Here is a 21,564-nt window from a genome sequence, read left to right as displayed (position 1 = left end):
TATTCTTATAAAAAAATATTTTCTTCATTTTTCGCCGGTCACCCGTCATAGAAAACGAAGTGTCGGACGCCTTGGCCCGGACCGTATAGCGTGAACCTGCTAGTGCGAACAAGAATGGTTTGTTATTTATTGATCCGCTATCATGTTCAAGGCTATCTCCTTGAGTTTTCTTCGGTGGACCTTCGTGGTTGCCGTTTGCGGAATCGCGTCCAAGAATAGTACGCCTCCCCTTAGCTGTTTCGAGTCCGATAAATTTTCTGTAAAATACATCCCAAATTTAGAAAGTGCGTAAAATCCAATTGTTGTCATTTCTAATCAAAATAATTTATCTTAGACTACACATGTAGTAAAATCAATGACTTTTTGAATGACTCTAGGTTAGCTTCACTAACCTAAGGTAACCTTATATCGACCGGGATATGGACCGTGATGATTACCTTACCTTACAATACAAAGTTAGGTCCATATCCCGGTCGATATAAATAATTGATTAGGACTTTTTGTAACCTAGTAAGCACTGCTAACTGACGGCTAATAGAATCGTCACTTGTGCTCGCGTTCCGGAGGCCAATCGACTTACATTTTGATGTCAAAATGATAATATGTGTATCTGAATGATATATTTTTGTAAGCATTTTCCCGTCAGGCCAATTCGAATTTACAGAAAGATATCTGAATCATGTTATTTTAGTCATCGTGCGTCTAGCTCGCGCCAATACCTACATGCCGAGCGCCTAACTATGGGTACTTGTTTTAAATGAGTGTAAGTACTCTTGTTCAGTTCCTTTACCTTTGACCAGCTGTTTGATCTCCTCGGCACTGACGTCATGCCCTGGCCGCCGCACCACGCAAGCGACCGGTAGCTCCCCGCGCTTGTCCGGTATACCGGTCACGGCCACGTCCAACACCCCCGGGTGTTGACGTATTGTAGCCTCCAGTTCCAGTGGCGAGATCTGTGATAAGAAGAGTAGGTTACTTTACTTACTTGGACTGACTTGCAAGTGTGGAAGAGCCATTGTAATCGTCAAAACTCTATATGAGATATAGTCTTAATAGTGGCACTGACAGACTTTGGCACTGTCAAGTTGGAGCGAACTTATGACATTCGGGATCACGACCCTAAAATCACCCAGTATAATATAACCACCTTGTGGACTATGGCTAAGAGTTGAAAAACTTCCTGAATATTAGCTACATTGAAGGATATGAATTGATTCGAATTTTCTCCAAATTTGGTGATGACTTTCCTTACCTGATGGTTCATATATTTCAGGAGCATTTTAATTCGTTCTACAAAGAAGAAGTTGTAGTTTTCATCCCTGTATACCATATCGCCAGTCTTGAACCAACCATCTTTGGTAAACGCCTCTGCCGTTGCCTTTGGGTTTTCATAGTAGCCTTTAACAATTCCAGGACCTTTCAACCATATTTCTCCATTTTTGTATGCTTCGCTTATGTCTTCTTGGGTCTGAACATCTATCAACTGAAAATTGGAAGGTGGAATGTTCGGTGCAGATTTCGTGTTCCTTATGACAAAAACTACATAAATAACATACTTTCATAATTTAATTTTGATAGATGAAACTACCCTATTGGCATCTTGCCTATATTTGACCCTCAGGGTTCCAAACTACGATGCGCGAGTCAATACGGCCCCCGAAAATAAGCAAATTCTGTACAATTCACCCTCGAAAAGGAGTAAAGGGCATGCCGTGGCCCTCAGATCAAAAAGTTTGGAGACCCCTTATTGCCAAATCAGGTAAAGGCCTCGGCGACTATAGGCTTACTCTGTACTGCCAGCACCCTATGGGTTTTCCAACGGAGCCCAGGATTGGATTTCTGTCATTCGTCGCGTCGTTTACGAACACCATTGTTGATGCCTCGCTTATTGCATACCCGATCAACACTTCTGTGTTAGGTGTTAGTTTCTGAAACAACAAGATGAAATGCCCATCATCTTGTTTAGTAGGGGCAGATGGCACTAGTGTTGAGTCGCTCACTCGTGAGGCACCTCATTTGTACCACTCATTTTGTTAATTTGTCGCAATACTTCGTACCGCAAAAATGTCTTACTTCACTCCTCTATTCATTTTACTCATTCACTCGCGCGCATCACAAACAACTACCTATAATACTGTAGCGTATAACAATATATAGATAGATAGATTTATTTATTTGTAAAGGAAGTGATGAATACATAACATGAATATACATTAAAAAAATTGTCGCTGTTGGAATTAATGGAATAGTCGACGCTGAAAAGATGCTAGTACCTCACCTCATTTGAAGTAAGACATTGTAACACCTCATTTTAGAAAATGAGGTACTCATACAAACTCATTTTAAATTGATGTCCTACCCATCACTAGATGGCACCATTCAGATACGGGGCAGCTTCATACAGTCTTTCTTAAAGCGTATCAGAACAACGTGTTTATTTGCGTATATAAGTAGCGGTTGGCGAGAGTCGGGTATCCACGAAGTTAGGCGCCAACGCAGCCATCGCAAGGGACATGAGAGGAATAATTTATTAATGTGTTTTTTGCACTCCTGAAGTAAATTATTCGGACTATATTCTCAGATGTTTCGTACTGAAGTAGTGTTAAATTATATGCAACTATTCCTCAATGGCAAGTAACTACGACCACGAGGCTTAATAATTGTATATGTTTTGTAGGTTTTTCTACATGATTTATTTTTCGGTTCTTACGATCTTTTACCTTAACCTCTCCGACGAGCTCCGCTGACACTTTCCCTCCTCCCATAGTGATGGTCTCAAAACAGCTGAAATCGCACTGTTCTGCTCCTTCTAGTATCAGCAACGTGGTCATGAACGTTGGACTAAATACAGTATAGGTTGGCTGCAACAACGTAGGTTAATGGGTTTACACAGCAATTATGGCCACTTTCCCTTTTGTGGATATACACACAATTAGGAGTCATAGAGCCATTTACGGTCACGTGATCGTCTTACGCTGTCTCGAGTTTAACATTTTTTCCCCACCTCAAAAAGTGCACAGCGCCGCTAAAGAAGTTTTCACATCATCAAACAATTTGCAAGTAGGTACATAGTATTAAATCTGATCGGAGATACCTTATAAGTGTTGATAAGATCATACGTGTGTCGCTGCGTTAAAGATTGAGACGATTGCAGTCTGGTAAAACGGATTACAGGAGACATCAGAATCATCACTTGCGCCGTCATCCATTGCACTGGTGATGCTATCAGTACCATCTTAGTTGGAGTTGGGAACTTGGTGTACCGAGTCCTAAAAATATAACATACCTATTAATAGGTATGTATGTATAACATAGCCAGACCGATTTCTATTCTAACATCAAGTTCGGCATAGATTTACTACTTATACCTGCTTGATCTTAGAAAAGTGGACAGGACTCACTGACAGGACTATAACAAGTAGCGAGTTACCTATGTAAATTACATAAATAAATAAGTCGATCGTCAGGTTCCGAATGCACGGGTGCATTCTAATATACAGACTTACAGAGGGCCTACCGCGAACCACCTTCTACGTATTGCCTTTCTGTCGCACTTGGAAATTTGTACTAAGTGGGACAGGGAAACAACACGTCGAACGTGGTTCGCGGTAGACCCTCAGATCCTTGCAAGAGACGATACACTGCTTGCGTGACGTGTGCGACTGTGCGTGCGCCGCTCTAACATTTTTACGTAACGTGTCTGTCGTGTGGCCGTCTCGTACGTGCCGTGTGTCGTAACCAGGGTTGGGCAGTATTTCAATTACATGTATTTGAAATACGTATTTGAAATACAAATTAGTATTTTGTATTTGTATTTCAAATACTACCTCAAAAGTATTTTGTATTTGGTATTTCAAATACTGCACTCACATGTATTTAGTATTTTGTATTTCAAATACTTCAAGCTTCAAAATACATCTCTATAAATACATTTTATTAAATTCTTTAATCCTAAAATGTCTAATCTCTCGCACAAGCTGTGAGCCGACCGCGAACCTCCGATCCAGCCGAGATACAATTTTCATTGGCTGGATACTGGATCTATATTAGGTCAACTTCTGCGTGGAACTTTTCGTTTAAATCTAGGGGATAGGGTCATTGCAGTAGTTTCCGTCCATGCACTAGTTTTCGACGACTTGACGGATTATCAAATATGGGAAACTGGGGAGGGTTGATCACCCCTTTGGTTTTTAGCATACATTTTCTTAACTATTTGTAGTATTGAAAAACTTTATAGACCATACGATTCAGAATTTATCTCTTCAGTTCTAGTTTGAATTAGAACAGATTTGTGCAATAAATTAGACCGTTATTTAATGAAAACCCATACTTTTGACTTTTACCATGTGTCCCCTATGTAAGGGAGACTTGTTTACCCCTGGTCGGGAGCCTTGATCCTAGGGGGATCAAGTGACCCTGGTTCTTGGGACACATGGTAAACAGATTTTTACCATGTCTCCCCATACCAGATTCTCATTGATTATATAACTCGGATCGCTATTAGCAATGCATCTATAATTTGTAAAATACACAGCAAACATATATATATTGCATCTTCCATGCTTTGAAGTTGTATTTCCGGTAATCAGATGTCTAAGCCGAAGGGATCAAGTCTTCCAGATTTGGGGACACTTGGTAAAAAGATTTTAAGCGGCAATGTCATATTTCGAGGGTAGTATCTACATTAATTTATTCACTTTATCTACAGAAAATTAATATATGAAGATATCAAACACATATTAATCCATAATCATATACTTAAAAAAAACAATGTAATGGTATTATCCATAAAACAACATAAAATAGGGAATCAATTTTTGAACCAAAAAAAGTTAAAAAAAAAAACAAAAATCTAAGTTATTAACATAAAATTTCTTGTAACAAGCTAAATTTTTTAAAGTTATTATGAAGGTATTTTTAGCGTCAGATACCTACAGCAATTTTAAATTTTTTACCCATCTCTGGTCGTTATTGTTTACTATATTAAATAAGTTTAGAAATTTACTGCTCACGTTTCGAGGACGGTGTTTGAACTGCATAATCCTAAAATCCTTTCTATGGACCGTCGGTTCTATAGTACATAAGGTCGGAAAGGCATTAAAATATTCATCCATAAAAACAAATATCGCCGGTTGATAACCAAATATCGTTATAAGTGTTGTTTGTCGACCGAGTAACATCCCCTGTGTGTAAAACGTTTAACTTGATAATCAAGACCAAGTGCGGGTAGTTCGCAAAATGTTGATGTCAACTTTAGTTAGTCTTTTCAAAGGCCACGGGGATAATTCCGTTTTCGGAGTTCGAAGTCGGTTGTATAATTAAAAACTGAATTATACGCCATTAAATCCCGTTTCAATAAACAATAATGAGTCAAAAACCTTGAAAGTTTGAATCAGTGTTTCACTGGTCGTAATTTTGCGGCATGATTTACTAAAGAAAAGAAAATATTTATGATAGCTCTATGAATCATTTTGTAAGTAAATTTATTACAATGTGTACTTGATCGCTTTGGGGGTGACATGATCCCGGAAACATATCTCCCCTGAAGAAAAAGACAAAGTCTCCCCATACATAGTAAGATTATAAAACGTGCCGTACTCGAAACGTGTGTTCGCGTATATCAATGTAATCCAAGTTATTCATCACTTCAATAAACAACAAATAAAATAAGCACACTCACTAACATCATTTCCATCTCATATTATAAAATAAATCCAGTTAAAGCTTACCGAAAATTGAATATAGTACGCAGAAAATCTTTCACCGTCCGCCATTTTTGAACCACTGACTTTTCCGATACAGTGCCATGACAGAACGTGAAGTTAGGAACGAATGAATGAGTGTTAACAGTGCAAAAAATGTATCTCGTTTGGTTTGATTGAAAATGAAGTTTACCAAGTGTCCCCTAGGGATCGACCCTCCCCACCCTCACCTATATTTCATTTTTAATTTACTACTTTTTGCGAAATCTTCATCTTCCTCGCGTTGTCCCGGCATTTTGCCACGGCTCATGGGAGCCTGGGGTCCGCTTGGAAACTAATCCCAGTAATTGGCGTTGGCACTAGTTTTTAGCAACCCAGAGGGTAAACTAGGGCCGTAATTGGAATTAGTCCGGTTTCCTCATGATGTTTTCCTTCACCGAAAAGCGACTGGTAAATATCAAATGATATTTCGTACATAGTTCCGAAAAACTCATTGGTTCGAGCCGGGGTTCGAACTCGCGACCTCCGGATTGCAAGTCGCACGCTCTTACCGCTAGGCCACCAGCGCTTCCTTTTTGCGAAATATCATTGTTATATGTAGACAGATATATTGCTTAGACGCCTTAGACATACCTAAGGATTGAAATCAGTCCAAATTTGTGCAGGAATGTAGGTATATATTCAAATTTCGTCAAGTGGACGTAAACTAGAGCTGGACGAAAACTAGCGCAATGACCCTATAAGTTTATATGAAAGGATATTCGTTAACGTTAAAACTAAATGCTAAACAAAAAAAAATAAATAAAGGTATATTTTGTAATTGAAATACATTATTTTAAACACTGTAATTTGTATTTTGTATTTCAAATACCCGTCACCAAAGTAGTTTGTATTTTGTATTTCAAATACTTTTAAAAATGTATTTTGTAATTTGTATTTCAAATACGTGGAAGCCAGTATTTTGCCCAACCCTGGTCGTAACGTCGTGTGGCCGGCCTTTAAATGCTAAAAGTACGTACTTACCATACGTACGGTCCGGTGACAGCGAAATTCTTCTGAGTGGCGGCAGCACATTTAGGTAACCCGGTGGTCCCGCTGGTAGCGATCAGGATGGCGATTGTAGCTTCAGGATCGAAGTCCGTTGGTCTGTGAAAACAGTTTATTTTTAATCCATCTTGAGCGATTTGTAAACTTGCCAGGGTCTGGAAAACTTACCCAGTGGCTATAACTAACTGAGTAAAAACCATTCCCTCCCTCCCTGTATAAATAAGCCTTGAGAAGGCACGTGATTATTTTAACTACCTAAGATAAATCTTATATTAATAAACGACTTTGTTTAAAACAAAAAAAATCTATTTAGTTACGCCCGTGGGGCTAAAACAGTTAGGTATTCATTTGTATTTACTTAGGTATAGATTATTGTTTGCTTAAAACATAATGGACTTGTGATAAAAACAATGTAGGTATTAAATCAAATAACTCACTTGAACTTTTCAACAGAACTTTGACTTCCATATTTCTCCAAAAATTCGATGAAACTGCACGGGCCACCCTTATCGAAGGTTATTATGAAGGGATCTAACTCGATTTTTTTTAGAGCTTGCTGAACGTCTTGGGCCCGCGCACTCTGGCAGAACACCACCTTAGGTCTGGACACTTCAAAGTTGCTTTGGAGTTCGTCTAGAGAAAAGTGTTAGCCATTATTTATTTAATCTTTTTTCACAATTAAAAAAAAGTACAAATGGCGAATGTTCATGTCAAATTCTATGTTATTTCTAACATAACTTTGAGTGTATGGCGGCAGCTAGGTTACCTAGTTTACCACCAGAGATGGACAAAATGGTTTTAAAAAAGCATTTAAATACAAAATGCAAAATACTTTTCAGATTTACTATTTCAAATGCAAAATACCAAATAGTTTTGCGTTATGTATTTCAAATGCTAAATGCAAAATAGGTATTTTCAAAATACTTTTTCAAAATAAAATACCTTTTGACCAAATCTCAGATATTTTTATTTATTTTAGGTATTTGTCATGAGAAATAGAGACACAATGCAGAGCCGAACAAAAACGTCTAATAACATGGCACCTTATGCATGACATTTTGGTCATATTTATCAGTACGCGTATCAATAAATTCTGTTATTAATAATAATAATACTTCGTCTAATAGCGAAGAGTCTCGACCAACATCTTGAGACTCTCGCTAGGTGGTTGGATCAAGGGCCAGATGCAGAAGGCGGTGATCTTGGACACGGCGCGGATAGTCCGCCGGTTCCTCTCTCTGTGGCCCTGACCACCGGCAGCTTGGGCCTTGCCCCGCTGCTGGCGGCATCCTAGGTTAGGTTTTTTTATAATATTATTATATTGTTTTTGTAAGTGTTTTTATATTTTAATTTTATATCCATATTGTAATAAAACCTAACTTAAGACGAAAAATGAATAAAGAGAATACTCACTTAAAATAATGTAAAAAACTAGACTAACGAAAAGAGAGCCATGGCTCCATTTTGTGACTTGTGTGGCCATTTATTTCGGTTGATTCTATGTAGTTCTTATTTTATTATTATTACACTTTTCTTTTATTAATAACAACTGGACTGGTATTGTTAAAAAGTGAAAAAAAAAAACATCAATTTTTATTTATTACGCTTTTTAACAATACCTGGCGCTGGCGCCAGGCGCTAGCAGGCGCCTCTATCGGTCAAATTTGGCAATACAAGCGTCATTCGTTCATTTCATTTTGTTTGACTGGTAATGTTGGCTAAACTTAATCACAAAGTATTTTGCATTTTGAAATGAATATAAAAATGCAAAATACATCTCGAAAAGTATTTCAAATAAAATACAAAATGTTTTTTACTAAAAGGCATTTAAATGCAAAATACAAAATAGGTATTTTGCATTTTGTATTTGCATTTTAAATAGAAGTATTTCAAATAAATCGCATCTCTGTTTACCACTTACCAGTCAATCATTAATCATTACCGCGAAAAACGAAAAACGAATAAGTACATATTCTTATTCTCTTAACAATAAAGTCGCGTGAAGATCATTTTGAACACCTGACCCGCTAAGCAACTTCTGTAAACATCAGAGTAAATAAATCTAGACTTGATAAGTTATCTGTATGTTAGTATAAGCCTCAGAAGTATAAGAATATAAGTAAGTACTTACTGTGTAAATACAAAGTCTTATTGTGCTTACTGTGGGACTAAGTCGATCTGTATAAAATTGTCCTAAGTATATTATTGTATTTATTAGGTAGGTACGAGGGGTGTTCAAAATATTCTCGGTATGAGAATGAAAACAAACAAGTACGAAAAGTTTGATATTTTTATTTTTCAATATACTCCCCCCCTATGTTCATACACTTAAAAGATCGATCAATTATTTTTTTTAATCCTGCATAAAAATATTTTTTATCTTTGGTGTAAAAATGCTCCTCCACTGCCGCCTTCAATGCTTCATCATCGGAAAATTTATTTCCACGCAGATCCTTTTTAAGATTGGGGAACAAAAAGAAGTCGCTGGGGGCTAAGTCCGGACTATACGGTGGGTGAGTAACAGTTTCAAACCCACATTCAACAATAGCTGCCTTGGCAATATGAGCACGGACGGGGCGTTGTCATGCAGAAGCATAACACCTTTGGTTAACTTTCCTCGCCTCTTTTCTTTGATTGCATCCTTTAATTGACGTAGAATGTTAGCGTAGTACTGTCCTGTGATATTTACACCTTTTTCTTTATAATCGATCAGTAATACTCCTTCACAATCCCAAAATATCGTGGCCATGACCTTGCCAGCTGAAGGGATGACCTTGAACTTCTTGGGATGAGCTGAACCCTTAATGTGCCACTGCATGGACTCTTGTTTACTCTCTGGGTCATAATGATGAACCCAGGTTTCATCTCCAGTAACTATTCTTTGCAGCACCTCATCAGGATTTTCACCGCACAGGTCAATAAAATCGGAACAACAAGCTACACGCATGTCTTTTTGAAGCCGAGTCAGCATTCGCGGAACCCATCTTGCACTTACTTTTGACATATTAAGATGGTCATGGATAATATCATGTACGGTACCAATAGAGAGATTGGTTACTTGTGCTATAGATTTTACCTTCACTCGACCATCTTCCAATATAAGTTTTTCCACTTTATCAATATTTTCTTGTGAAGTAGCTACTACAGGCCGGCCAGGTCTAGGGTCGTCTTCAACACTCTCCCTTCCACGTTTAAACTCGCTTGACCACTTTTGAATGGTAGATAAAGAAGGAGCAGACTCACGGTAAACACAATCCATTTCCTCTTTTATGGCTTTTTGATTTTTACCCTGTTTTGTCAAGAATTTTATCACGCATCGATGTTCTAATTTAGTTAACATTGTCAATTCCCACATGATGTTCATGTTTGTTCAGCAATTGCAGAAAAACAAAAGAACATCTCGGTTCGAATTATACTTTTTTTTAATGTCAATGAATAAACCTTAGCGGCCAGTAACGAAAGAAATTTTAGAAGAGGTTGTAAGATATCAATACCGAGAATATTTTGAACGCCCCTCGTAATCTTAATCATATTATCATTCTGGATACTCACTAACACCCAAGGTCATGTCAATAGGTGACACAATGACTCCTAGGTAAAGCGCCGCGTAGAACGGTATGGCCAGGTCGATGTGGTTCGGAGCCATGAGGGTGATGACGTCACCGCGCCGGAGACCCCGGCTCTTGAGGGCGATGGCGCAGCGAACTGTCCTCGCGAGGACTTTAACATTGGTTTCTGATTCGCCGGTCCCACCGTCGATCTACATTAAACCATTATAGTAGTAAATTTAGTTACTGACAAGGGGGACGCCGCAATACGTGGGAAACGATTAAGATAATATCAGATATTTATATGGGCCACATAAAATAAGAGATTCTCTAATGGACCTTATCGTGCCTCCACGTATGGCAGCGTCCTTCTTGTTATTTACTAAATTCAGAAAAGTGTACTAAGGCCCTTATTAAGCCTAAACGATTGATTCTTAAGGTGCACAAGGTTCAGTTCATTCTCTCTAAAATAGGGGTGGGAAATGTTAGCTTACTTAACTATTTCTAGAATTCCGTGGAAAAAAAAAACATTTTTTTCTTTAAATTTGCTTAGCTTTATCAAGCTTTATTTAATAATTAGCTATTAGTCAACCGTACTTGTAATTAAATCCATTATTTTGTCAATATAAATTACCTGCGAAACGAAATCCGCATCATCCTTAAGGCTTTGCAGAAGGATTTTCCCGAGATGGTGTCTGTCGGAAGGTTTCCCCGACTCCGCGACCACCCGGGACGTCAGCTCGCCCATGAACCAGTGCACGGAGTCGTTCACTCTTCTTGACGGATACATTCTGCACGCAAAGGGTTAATGTTACCCTATATAGGTGTCTCCCCGGCCCATCATAAGCCCTCTCTAGACTACGTCGTGCGTGCCGACTTGGAGCACGGAGCGGGTGCACGCCCATCGGATCCGCACCATCGTATATATATACAGGTAGTGGGTAATGGCTCCTCTACACGATGGACCATTCATAGTGGCCCACTAAGATGGGCCAGAGTGTAGAGAAGGTAGTGGTGTCGGATGGTTACGACGCGCTGGGATCGCGATGGGATGGCCACGCACGGTGTCGGTTTTTCGTCCGCACATCAAACGTAGTGGGCAGCGATGGTGCGTACGCATCTACATGTGGCCCATTCCATAGTGCGTGCTCTCAACCATCGCATGGCCATCTCACTGGTCCAGCGCTGGGCTATCGTGTAGAGGAGCCATAACCATCGCATGGCCATCCCGCTGGTCCAACGCTGGGCCATCGTGTAGAGGAGCCATGACATACCTTTAAAAACTCTCGCTGGAAAAAAACGTAAAATGAAACGGCAACTGATGTATGTCACCTTTTATTCAGAGCCGTTGTGTTTTTGTGTTTGTCTTTCACTTATTGTAGGATTCTTTTTTAGGGTTCTATACTTGAGGGGTCCCTAACAATCCAAATTACCTATCCCAAGAAATGTTAATAGATCGTTCACTGCATTTTTCGTATTTAAGTAAAACAAACACAAGGTTTTCCTGTTTTTAACTTTTTTCTGTGGACAAATTTAATTATTTATAATGATGTCGTAACATCTAATTAATAATGATCAAACCTCTTAACTGTTATGGCAGGATTTTGATTTTAAGGAAATTAATTGTCATAGGTACTTAGGGTTCCTAGTTCACTACGAAACCCTAAAAAAATGTTCTGCATGATTCGGTCTCAAGGAAAAAAAAATACACTGTATAAAATTATGTTGAAACTACGGAACTCTCGGGGCGTGAGTCCGACACGCACTTAGGTGGTTTTTGGTTTTATTTAATATGTAGGTACTGTATTAGTCCATGGTACTGTCAAGTGTTGTTATCTTATCATATAAAAATCTGTGTTATCTATTGTCTCTAGAGATGCAACATGCAACGGATAGTTGTTTGGCCGGATACCGGTTGTTCGGTCTGACCATCGGCGGAACTGTACCTACATTTCGGTTTCTCAGGTGCAGGTTTTTACCTGTTTAGTAGTGAACATTCGCGCGGACTCATTTCTAGGTTCGAAATTAATGCGCGTGCAAGTGAGTAGGTAGAATGTTTGAATTGTTTTAAAATAATAAACGATTTATGTCCCTGACTGTTTCTTAAATCCAATTATTAACTCCGAAATCATGCAAATATACTATAGCCAGATAGGCCGGATACCGGATAGTAACTGAATATCCGGTGCATCTCTAACTCTCCGCGACTTCGTCATTTTTAATTTGTTCGCATTACATTTTTCTTCAAACAGTTGATAACTATAGCCATTTTATTTTCTGATTAGAAATTGTATGACTTCAAAAGTAAGTAGGTAGGTACTTAGGTAGTGGTAACTCCAAAATTAAATCTGAGTAAGTATTATTAGATATCATAGGAACCCTAGCATTTCGGAAGAAAAAGTTACATACCTATCTGTTTTTTTTTAATACCAAGTCAGTGGCAAACAAGCATACGGCTCGCCTGATGGTAAGCAGTCACCGTAGCCTATGGACGCCTGCAACTCCAGAGATGTTCCATGCGCGTTGCCGACCCTTTAAAAACTGTACACTCCTTTTTTAAAGAACCCCAAACTGTAGTCCCTCGGGAAATCTCGGCAGGGGGCCCATTCCACAGCTGTAGCGTCCGCGGGACGAAATTCCTCTTACACCGCTTTTTCGAACCGCTTTATCGTCGGAGAAGGGACGTGCAATGTGCAGTCCCTATCGACGACAACCGAATGGCACTACGAAAAAATCCAAACAACCAAATTACGGTTACCGTTTTATCGAATCATTAACGAAAGTAGTTTAAACAATAGCGGCTTAATGTATTAGTGTCATTAAGGACCGGTTGCACCTAACTGTCAGTAACTGTAGGTACATACAATTACATCTATATACCTAATACCTATACAGGGCGCTTCCTGTAACAGGAGCAATAAATTAAACTAAAGGCTGTATTCCTCAAACTGACCATTAGCTCAGCGACTTTTAAAAATTATGAATCCTTTAGACTTCCTCTTTTTCATACAAAATAAATATTGCCTTCAATGTATGCTGACATCAGTGTGTTTAACGTTGCTTGTCACGCTTTAATTTAAACATAACAAAATTTGTAATACATTGCGTCTTAGAATAAACTTTAAAGTGTAATAAAAATCAAAACATGAGTTATTTTCAAAAGGTGCTGAACAAATGTTGGTCAGTTTGAGGAGTACAGCCTACAGTTTAATTTATTGCTCATGTTACAGGAAGCACCCTGTATAAACTTTTTGTTATTATATGGAACAATTTTACTGTAATTCTAATTTTATTTTGACATGTAAATTGGCTTTTGTTTTTAATTTAAAGTGTGATTTTAATTTTAACTGTACCAAATTCTAATTTTATTTTGATATGTAAATTGGTTTTAAAAATAAATCAGTATGACACCAAAAACGTATGGTATTTTCGTAACTGAAGATGTGGTTGTCCCACGTTGTGATTTCGTATTTATCCGTCCATCAGAATCTTACAATACAATACAAAACTCTTTACTGCACACCTCACATACACGTAGTTTACAATAAATGTACAATAACATAAACAAAGACAATAGAGGTAACGACAGGCGGTCTTATCGCTTAAGAGCGATCTCTTCCAGACAACAACAGAATCTTCAAACCAGCCAAACTTTCTCCAAATATCACGAAAGAAATCGACAAAAAAATAAATTATCACCGTTACTACGGCCCTACTACGTTACCTACATACGTAGAACCTACTTAGATTAGATACCTACATTAAGTAGGTCAAATTATTATGCAACCGGCTCTTAGAATTCTCATTAAAGTTAGTAGCACAGTCAAACGAGAAAAGTCGGTATGAAGATGACTATGACTAGTATGCTGGGCATGAGAAGGGAAATGATTCGCAGTCGTTTTCCAAACATTCTACCGGATTAAGGTGTTTTCCTTTTTTTATTTTTATTTAAAAATATAAAAAAAGTGTTGGCTCAAATTTTACCACTGATTTAAACTTTCACGATTTTTACACATTATTAAATTGTACAACGGGACTTAATCGCGTATCTAAGTTTTAAGATTTACCTCCGACGTTTCGAGGACGGCGTTGTCCCCGTGGTCTCGGAAAAGACTGGCTTAAGTTGACATCAGCATCTTCTAACCGCGCACAACAAACACAAATTTTAAGTTATTAAGAACTACGAACACACTACGAAGTCGTTTTTCAACGTTTTATTCTGCGAGGTCAAAGTGGTGTGGTGGTTTTACTCTAGGAGTTCCTCAAAAGCGAAGATTTGGATGTGTTTAATTAGGTAGGGGGATTAAAGTCAGGAAAAAACGGTATTCAGAAGGAAACAAAGGATGATTATGGCGCGAAATTCAAATCTTCTATGGGAGATCAATCCTTCGCGCCTACATTTTTAAACTTGCCGGCTCTTTCAGCTGACAAAGTGGCTGTGTCAGAGTATACTTATTTATGTGATAAAATGGTGTCTTTGTCTTTAATTTATCCACAGAATGTATCCGTCAAGAAGAGTGAATGACTCCGTGCACTGGTTCATGAACGAGCTGACGTCTCGGGTGGTCGCGGAGTCGGGGAAACCTTCCGACAGACACCATCTCGGGAAAATCCTGCTGCGGAGCCTGAAAGATTATCCGGATTTCGTTTTACAGGTGAGAATCACACACTCGCCCACACCCAACGCATCACACCCGCTGATGGGAATGCATTATTTTTGGAAATCGGCGTGTGCATAATTTGCTTTTTAATCAATAAGTACCTAGAGTGCAAAGTCTTTATGCAAATTTTGATTAGTTTTTTCATACACTTGAACTATGATTTTGAATGATTAATTAGGACTAGAATCGAAATTGCCCCCCTGCACGTTATAAGAATATTATTTTGTCTGCAACAGCACGTGTCAGACGGGCTAGCCAAGGTGACAATCGCTATCGCTTCGACAACGAAACGCTTTGTGTCTCTACTCTCTATCACTCTTCCATATTAGTGCGACAATGACAGTTGCGTTTCGATCGCTACGGAGCGTAAGCGATTGGCATGATGGCTACGCGCGGCGGTACGCTTAATGTCTGTAGATACTCGTATAAACGGACCTTTAAACAAATAACGGTAAATAAGCTTCATTAGCTATGAGATGACACAGATACGCATGATCCCAATTCTACGTTGACCTTAAAATTTAACGAGTTTCCAAATGCAAATAAGGTTGCTAGCTAATGAATCTAATGATAAGCGCGACATTTTTTGAGTTTTCATCAGTTATCTTGTGAAACGTTAAATATAAAGTGTGTCATGACGAATTAAGTTATTAGATTAGGCAACGCATCTAAATTAAATCGACGAGATGATGGACCTCCTAGAAGTCGTTGACTTTTAAATATTTTTAAATTGATATTTTGCTAAAGCCGCAAAACCTGAGTATTAGACACCACTTAGACTTAGACCCAGTAGGGCATGGGAATACCTGTGGGCCCTATTTGACTCAAGAAACCTTGTCAACTAGTAAATTGACAATTAAGGCAAACAACTCGGCAATGCCATAATTGCGGCATGGCACTATACTTCGCTGTACTAAGCTTAATCTACTACTTACTTTTATATAATGCAGTGACAGAGTGTAAAAATGCCACCACAGACCGTCAAAGTTGTAAAGATAATAGATACTTATACTTAATGTTAATAATAGCCATTCCACCCACACGTTGTCATTTGAAAATAAGTGCAGCTTAGAAAGAGTCTAGCCATATGACTTCTCTTAGTGTAATTTTCTCATGCTGAATTCAACTCCTGATTTCAAGTTTCCTTTAGATAGACGGGGCGACGGGTGAATCAGAAACCAATGGATCAATCCTTAAGAGGACAGTTCGCTGCGCCATCGCCCTCAAGAGCCGGGGTCTCCGGCGCGGTGACGTCATCACCCTCATGGCTCCGAACCACATCGACCTGGCCATACCGTTCTACGCGGCGCTCTATCTGGGAGTGATTGTGTCTCCTGTTGACAGGACTTTGGGTGTCAGTGAGTATCCAGGATATGGTGGTCGGTCATGTGTCACTCCCGTACATACAAATTTACTAGAAATTGACAGCGATGACACACGATAAATGCGTGATCGTCGTAGTGGCCCCTAGATTCCGTGTAGGTTATACACTAATAAGATACAATGTACACACCGTAGGTATTCGGGATTGTTGATAAAATTTAAAAGCCTCAGCTAATATTGAAGTTTTTAAACACCAATCGACTTTTTCTTTCTGTATTCAGTATTAAATATTCTATTTAATGTTAATAAAGTCCAAAAAACTTTTTTTGTAGATGAACTCCAGCGAAGTTTCGAAGTGACTAGACCCAAGATGGTCTTCTGCCAAAGCGACCGGGCCCCTGACGTGCAGCTAGCTCTGAGCGGAACAGAGTCGGATGCCTTCATAGTCACCTTCGATACAGCCGACCGGCTCAGCTTCCCTGAATTCTTGGGGAAGTATGGGGGTAAAAGCCTTTTCGACGAATTCCAGTAAGTTGCTATAATTACATGCTATTCTAGAGTTGTAATTAAATAGGGTCTGAAGACAAATTCAAATTTAAGTAGCAGTAGGCGGGGCACATTGTTCGTAGAACAGAGGGCTTCGCTAATAGAGTTAGACCAAGGTAAGTCTGCAACGATTTTGATAGCACATGCAGTGCAAGTGTTATTTACTTATACCTCATAATTTCATAGAAGTTTGACGTTTTAACCTTTTAACCGCCGTAGACTGATATATAAGACATAGAAAATCGGTCTCATTTCGCCGCTGTCTGATAAATAAGACAAAACTTCGTAACCCCCGGCGACACGAGCACGCTCGATGACGTATTCTATGGCGGTTAAAAGGTTAAATAACATTAACACTGCGTGTGCTAATTGCACACCTTCAATTGATTTTACAACCACTTTGTTGCCCATCCACTCCCACACCCACCGCTAAACAGCTGCCAGGCGCCCGGATTAATTAATAATGATAGTATGGCATACTAACTAGAGGGATTTCGTTGCTCTATAAATTGCATACCTATGGCCGTGGCTAGCTCTTAGACCAACAGTACCAGTAGTGCAGCTGCGGTCAGAAATGGAATGTTACCCTAATGTGTCGTTAAAGTGTGGCCGTGTCATATGTGCTGTGTGTGGCCGGCCTATGCTAAAAGTAGGTACTTACCATACGTACGGTCCGGTGACAGCGAGATTCTTATGAGTGGCGGCAGCACATTTGGGTAACCCGGTGGTCCCGCTGGTAGCGATCAGGATGGCGATTGTATCTTCAGGATCGAAGTCCGTTGGTCTGTGAAAACAGTTTATTTTTAATCCATCTTGAGCGATTTGTAAACTTGCCATGGTCTGGAAAACTGACCCAGTGGCTATATAACTAACAACTTGCCATGGTCTGGAAAACTGACCCAGTGGCTATATAACTAACTGAGTAAACTGAGCTACAGATGTTCTCTCGAACACAGAACACAGTGAATCATTCACTCCTCCCTTTATAAATAAGCCTTGAGAAGGCACGTGAGATAAATGATATATTAATAAACGACTTTGTTTAAAACAAAAAAAAAATATTTAGCATGGAATCAGATCATCGATTCCGAACCCGGATAATTACGCCCGTGGGCACCCGTGTAATCTCTCTACCGTCAGTTTATAATGTAACTATTGAGTTTTAATTTTTACCAAGCAGAAACGTCTGCGAACGATGCTATTAAACAAGACAGTAGTTTTTCCACTTTTAAATTTATTCTAAGCTTAGTAACTATTGAGATTATAATATGACGAGTGTTTACAATTTTACGGTGACATATACATCAAATAACTCACTTGAACTTTTCAACAGAACTTTGACTTCCATATTTCTCCAAAAATTCTATGAAACTGCACGGGCCACCCTTATCGAAGGTTATTATGAAGGCATCTTTCTCGATTTTTTTTAGAGCTTGCTGAACGTCTTGGGCCCGGGCACTCTGGCAGAACACCACCTTAGGTCTGGACACTTCAAAGTTGCTTTGGAGTTCGTCTAGAGAAGAGTGTTACCCATTATTTATTTAATATTTTTGCACGATAAAAAAAAAGTACAAATAGCGAAAGTTACTGTCAAATTTCATGTTATTTCTAACATAACTTGTATGGTGGCTGCTAGGTTACCTAGTTTACCACTTACCAGACAATCATTAATCATTACCGCGAAAAACGAAATTTCTTATTCTCTTAACAATAAAGTCGCGTTAAGATCATTTTGAACACCTGACCCGCTAAGCAACTTCTGTAAACATCAGAGTAAATAAATCTAGACTTGATAAATTATCAGTATGTTAGTATAAGCCTCAGAAGTATAAGAATATAAGTAAGTACTTACTGTGTAAATACAAAGTCTTATTGAGCTTACTGTGGGACTAAGTCGATCTGTATAAAATTGTCCTATATTATATTTATTAGGTAGGTAATCTTAATCATATCATTCTGGATACTCACTAACACCCAAGGTCGTGTCAATAGGTGACACAATGACTCCCAGGTAAAGCGCCGCGTAGAACGGTATGGTCAGGTCGATGTGGTTCGGAGCCATGAGGGTGATGACGTCACCGCGCCGGAGACCCCGGCTCTTGAGGGCGATGGCGCAGCGAACTGTCCTCGCGAGGACTGAACCATTGGTTTCTGATTCGCCGGTCGCACCGTCGATCTACATTAAACCATTATTAGTGCTTTTAAGGGCTAGTTACACCTTCCTAAACTTAGTTAAGTATAGTTAGGTACTGACAAGAGGGACGCCGCAATACGTGGGAAACGATAGGATATAGGTAATATATCAGATATAAATGGGCCATACGTGAGGCACGATAAGAGATTTCTTGTTATTTACTAAATTTAGGAAAGTGTAACAACCCGTTATTAAGCCTAAACGATTGATTCTTAAGGTGCAGTAGGTTCAGAGTAGGTAAGGTAAAATAGGGGTGGGAAATAATTAGCTTAAATTCACAAATTCTACAAACTAATTTTAGAATTCTGACGAAAAGAACATTTTTACTTTAATTTGCTAAATCTATTCACTGTAATCCTTTTTTTTGTAAATATAAATTACCTGCAAAACGAAATCCGGATCATCCTTAAGGCTTTGCAGCAGGATTTTCCCGAGATGGTGTCTGTCGGAAGGTTTCCCCGACTCCGCGACCACCCGAGACGTCAGCTCGTTCATGAACCAGTGCACGGAGTCGTTCACTCTTCTTGACGGATACATTCTGCACGCAAAGGGTTAATCTCCCCGGCCCTTAAGCAAGTCCCTATAACCATAAGCCCCCTCCAGACTACTACGTGCGTGTGGAATTATAATTATGTCTCTACGCCGACTTAGGGTACGGAGCGGGTGCACGCCCATCGGGCTCGCACTGCCACACTATCGTACATAGGTAAACCCCGTCACACGGGTCCGCGCTAGTTAGCGTTGCTCATACTATTTTTCGTTAACCCGCTCACCCGCTCACCCGCTCCATGCATACGCTCAAGTAAGCGAAGGGCCATATAGCGGTTGTGACAGAACATTCGCAGAGCGAGGAAATTAAAAACACTACCCCTCCACCGCCTCGTCTATTTTACATACTTACATACCTTCTAAACTCTCGCTGGAGACTGACAATGAGAGACACTTATTGCAGGATTATTTTTTAAGCTGCAATTCAAATGATCTCAAGAACTCCTGAAGAAGATCCTGTATAATACAGGATCGTTCACCAGACGTGAACACAATAAATGTAAATGGATTGTTCACAGTCGTATTTAAGTAAAACAAACACAAGGTTTTCCTGTTTTTAACTTTTTTTCTAAGGACAAATTTAATTATTTACAATAATGGTCACCCTACAACATCTAATTATTAATGATTAAACCTATTTAACTGTTATGACAGGACCTTGATTATGATAAATTAATTGTCATACTTGAATGCGATACGATGTTGGTCTACATAGATGTTACAATATTTGGCCAAAATTTCAAGAAGTCCACATGTCATATTTCCCGTAAGTAGGTATCTCGGAAAGTCGGGAAGTCTATCTATAGTTAAAAAAATATAGGGTTAAAGTATCGTTAACAGACAGTAACAGAACTATATGGCAACCAGATAGTATCATAAGTTTTATTTATGTTGTCACAAATAATTTTCCAAGGCAATACATTTTCTTTGTCAATTATTTTCCTTTGGGCTATCGTCGACTCCAATCAATATATTGATTAAAAAATATGCATTAGTTCAATAGTTATATCAATAGTAGCGCCATCTTTCTCATAAACATAAATAATTGACCTTTTTGATTAAAGAATGGGCATTTTGACACCAGGGCATTTTTGCAAAGAATACTGTGACATCTGACCATTCTGGCAGTTGGTCATTATAATTATAACAATATATTATGATAAGTGGAATAGGTAGGCACCTAAGCATTAACAATAAAAATACAAAGAACGGCATGCATGGCGATTACTGGCGCGTTTAGAACGACGCCGACAGCGGCGATGGAGGTACTGCTAGACCTCCCGCCGCTACATCTAGTGATACAATCTGAGGCGCGGAAATCACTACACAGGTAGGCTTTAACAGGCCTCTGGAGCGATAGACACACAAACATGGAATGCGACAATTTCATGAAAAGGATCACCAATATGGGCTTCGATAAGATGCAACCTAAGTTTGTGTTCCGTAAGAACTTTAATGTTAAAGTTCCAATAAGGGCTGAATGGACAGAAGGTCTTGAAGCACCAACGTCGGATGAAAACGACATCATATGGTACACAGACGGGTCTAAGACAGAGTCTGGTACGGGGGTAGGCATTTATGCAAATGACTTTAGTAGTAGTATAAGCATGGGCAATTACGCCACTGTCTTCCAAGCCGAGACATTCGCTATAATTGCCTGTGTACATGAGAATATAGTTAGACAGACCCAAGGGAAGAATATCTATATACTCAGCGACAGTCAGGCTGCACTCAAAGCGCTTACGGCGCCAAGGGTGGACTCTAGACTGGTATACAATGGCGTCCAAGCTCTGAACCAGCTTGGAAGGCACAACAAAGTGCAACTGGTATGGATCCCAGGGCACGAGGGATTCATAGGCAATGAAAATGCAGATGAACTTGCCAGAGCCGAATCTGAAAGTAACCTTACAGGTCCGGAGCGATTTGTGGGTTTGTGGGTGGGTGGGGAAAAGTTATTGTTATTTGGATAAAATAATGGTCAATCGATCAAATGA

The 21,564-nt window shown here is 39.2% G+C and overlaps 1 protein-coding gene across 1 annotated transcript; it reads right to left on the bottom strand.

The window, feature by feature from the left end:
• Window positions 1-101: 101 nt before the first annotated feature.
• LOC134657125 (luciferin 4-monooxygenase-like) lies at window positions 102-19,558 on the bottom strand. The gene is made up of 15 exons (XM_063512678.1): window positions 19,403-19,558; window positions 18,796-19,003; window positions 18,145-18,340; window positions 17,489-17,611; window positions 16,254-16,292; window positions 10,932-11,088; window positions 10,302-10,509; window positions 7,187-7,382; window positions 6,726-6,848; window positions 3,095-3,269; window positions 2,721-2,861; window positions 1,788-1,928; window positions 1,253-1,483; window positions 791-953; window positions 102-257 (listed from the first exon to the last, which is right to left on the bottom strand). Exons 1-15 carry the CDS (start codon window positions 19,556-19,558, stop codon window positions 127-129), a joined length of 2,388 nt encoding a protein of 795 aa, XP_063368748.1. The 3' UTR covers window positions 102-126.
• Window positions 19,559-21,564: the final 2,006 nt, after the last annotated feature.

Source organism: Cydia amplana, chromosome 19, assembly GCF_948474715.1.
Source record: "Cydia amplana chromosome 19, ilCydAmpl1.1, whole genome shotgun sequence".
Classification (NCBI taxonomy): Eukaryota; Metazoa; Arthropoda; class Insecta; order Lepidoptera; family Tortricidae; genus Cydia; species Cydia amplana.
This window is presented reverse-complemented; position numbering and strand designations above follow the sequence as displayed.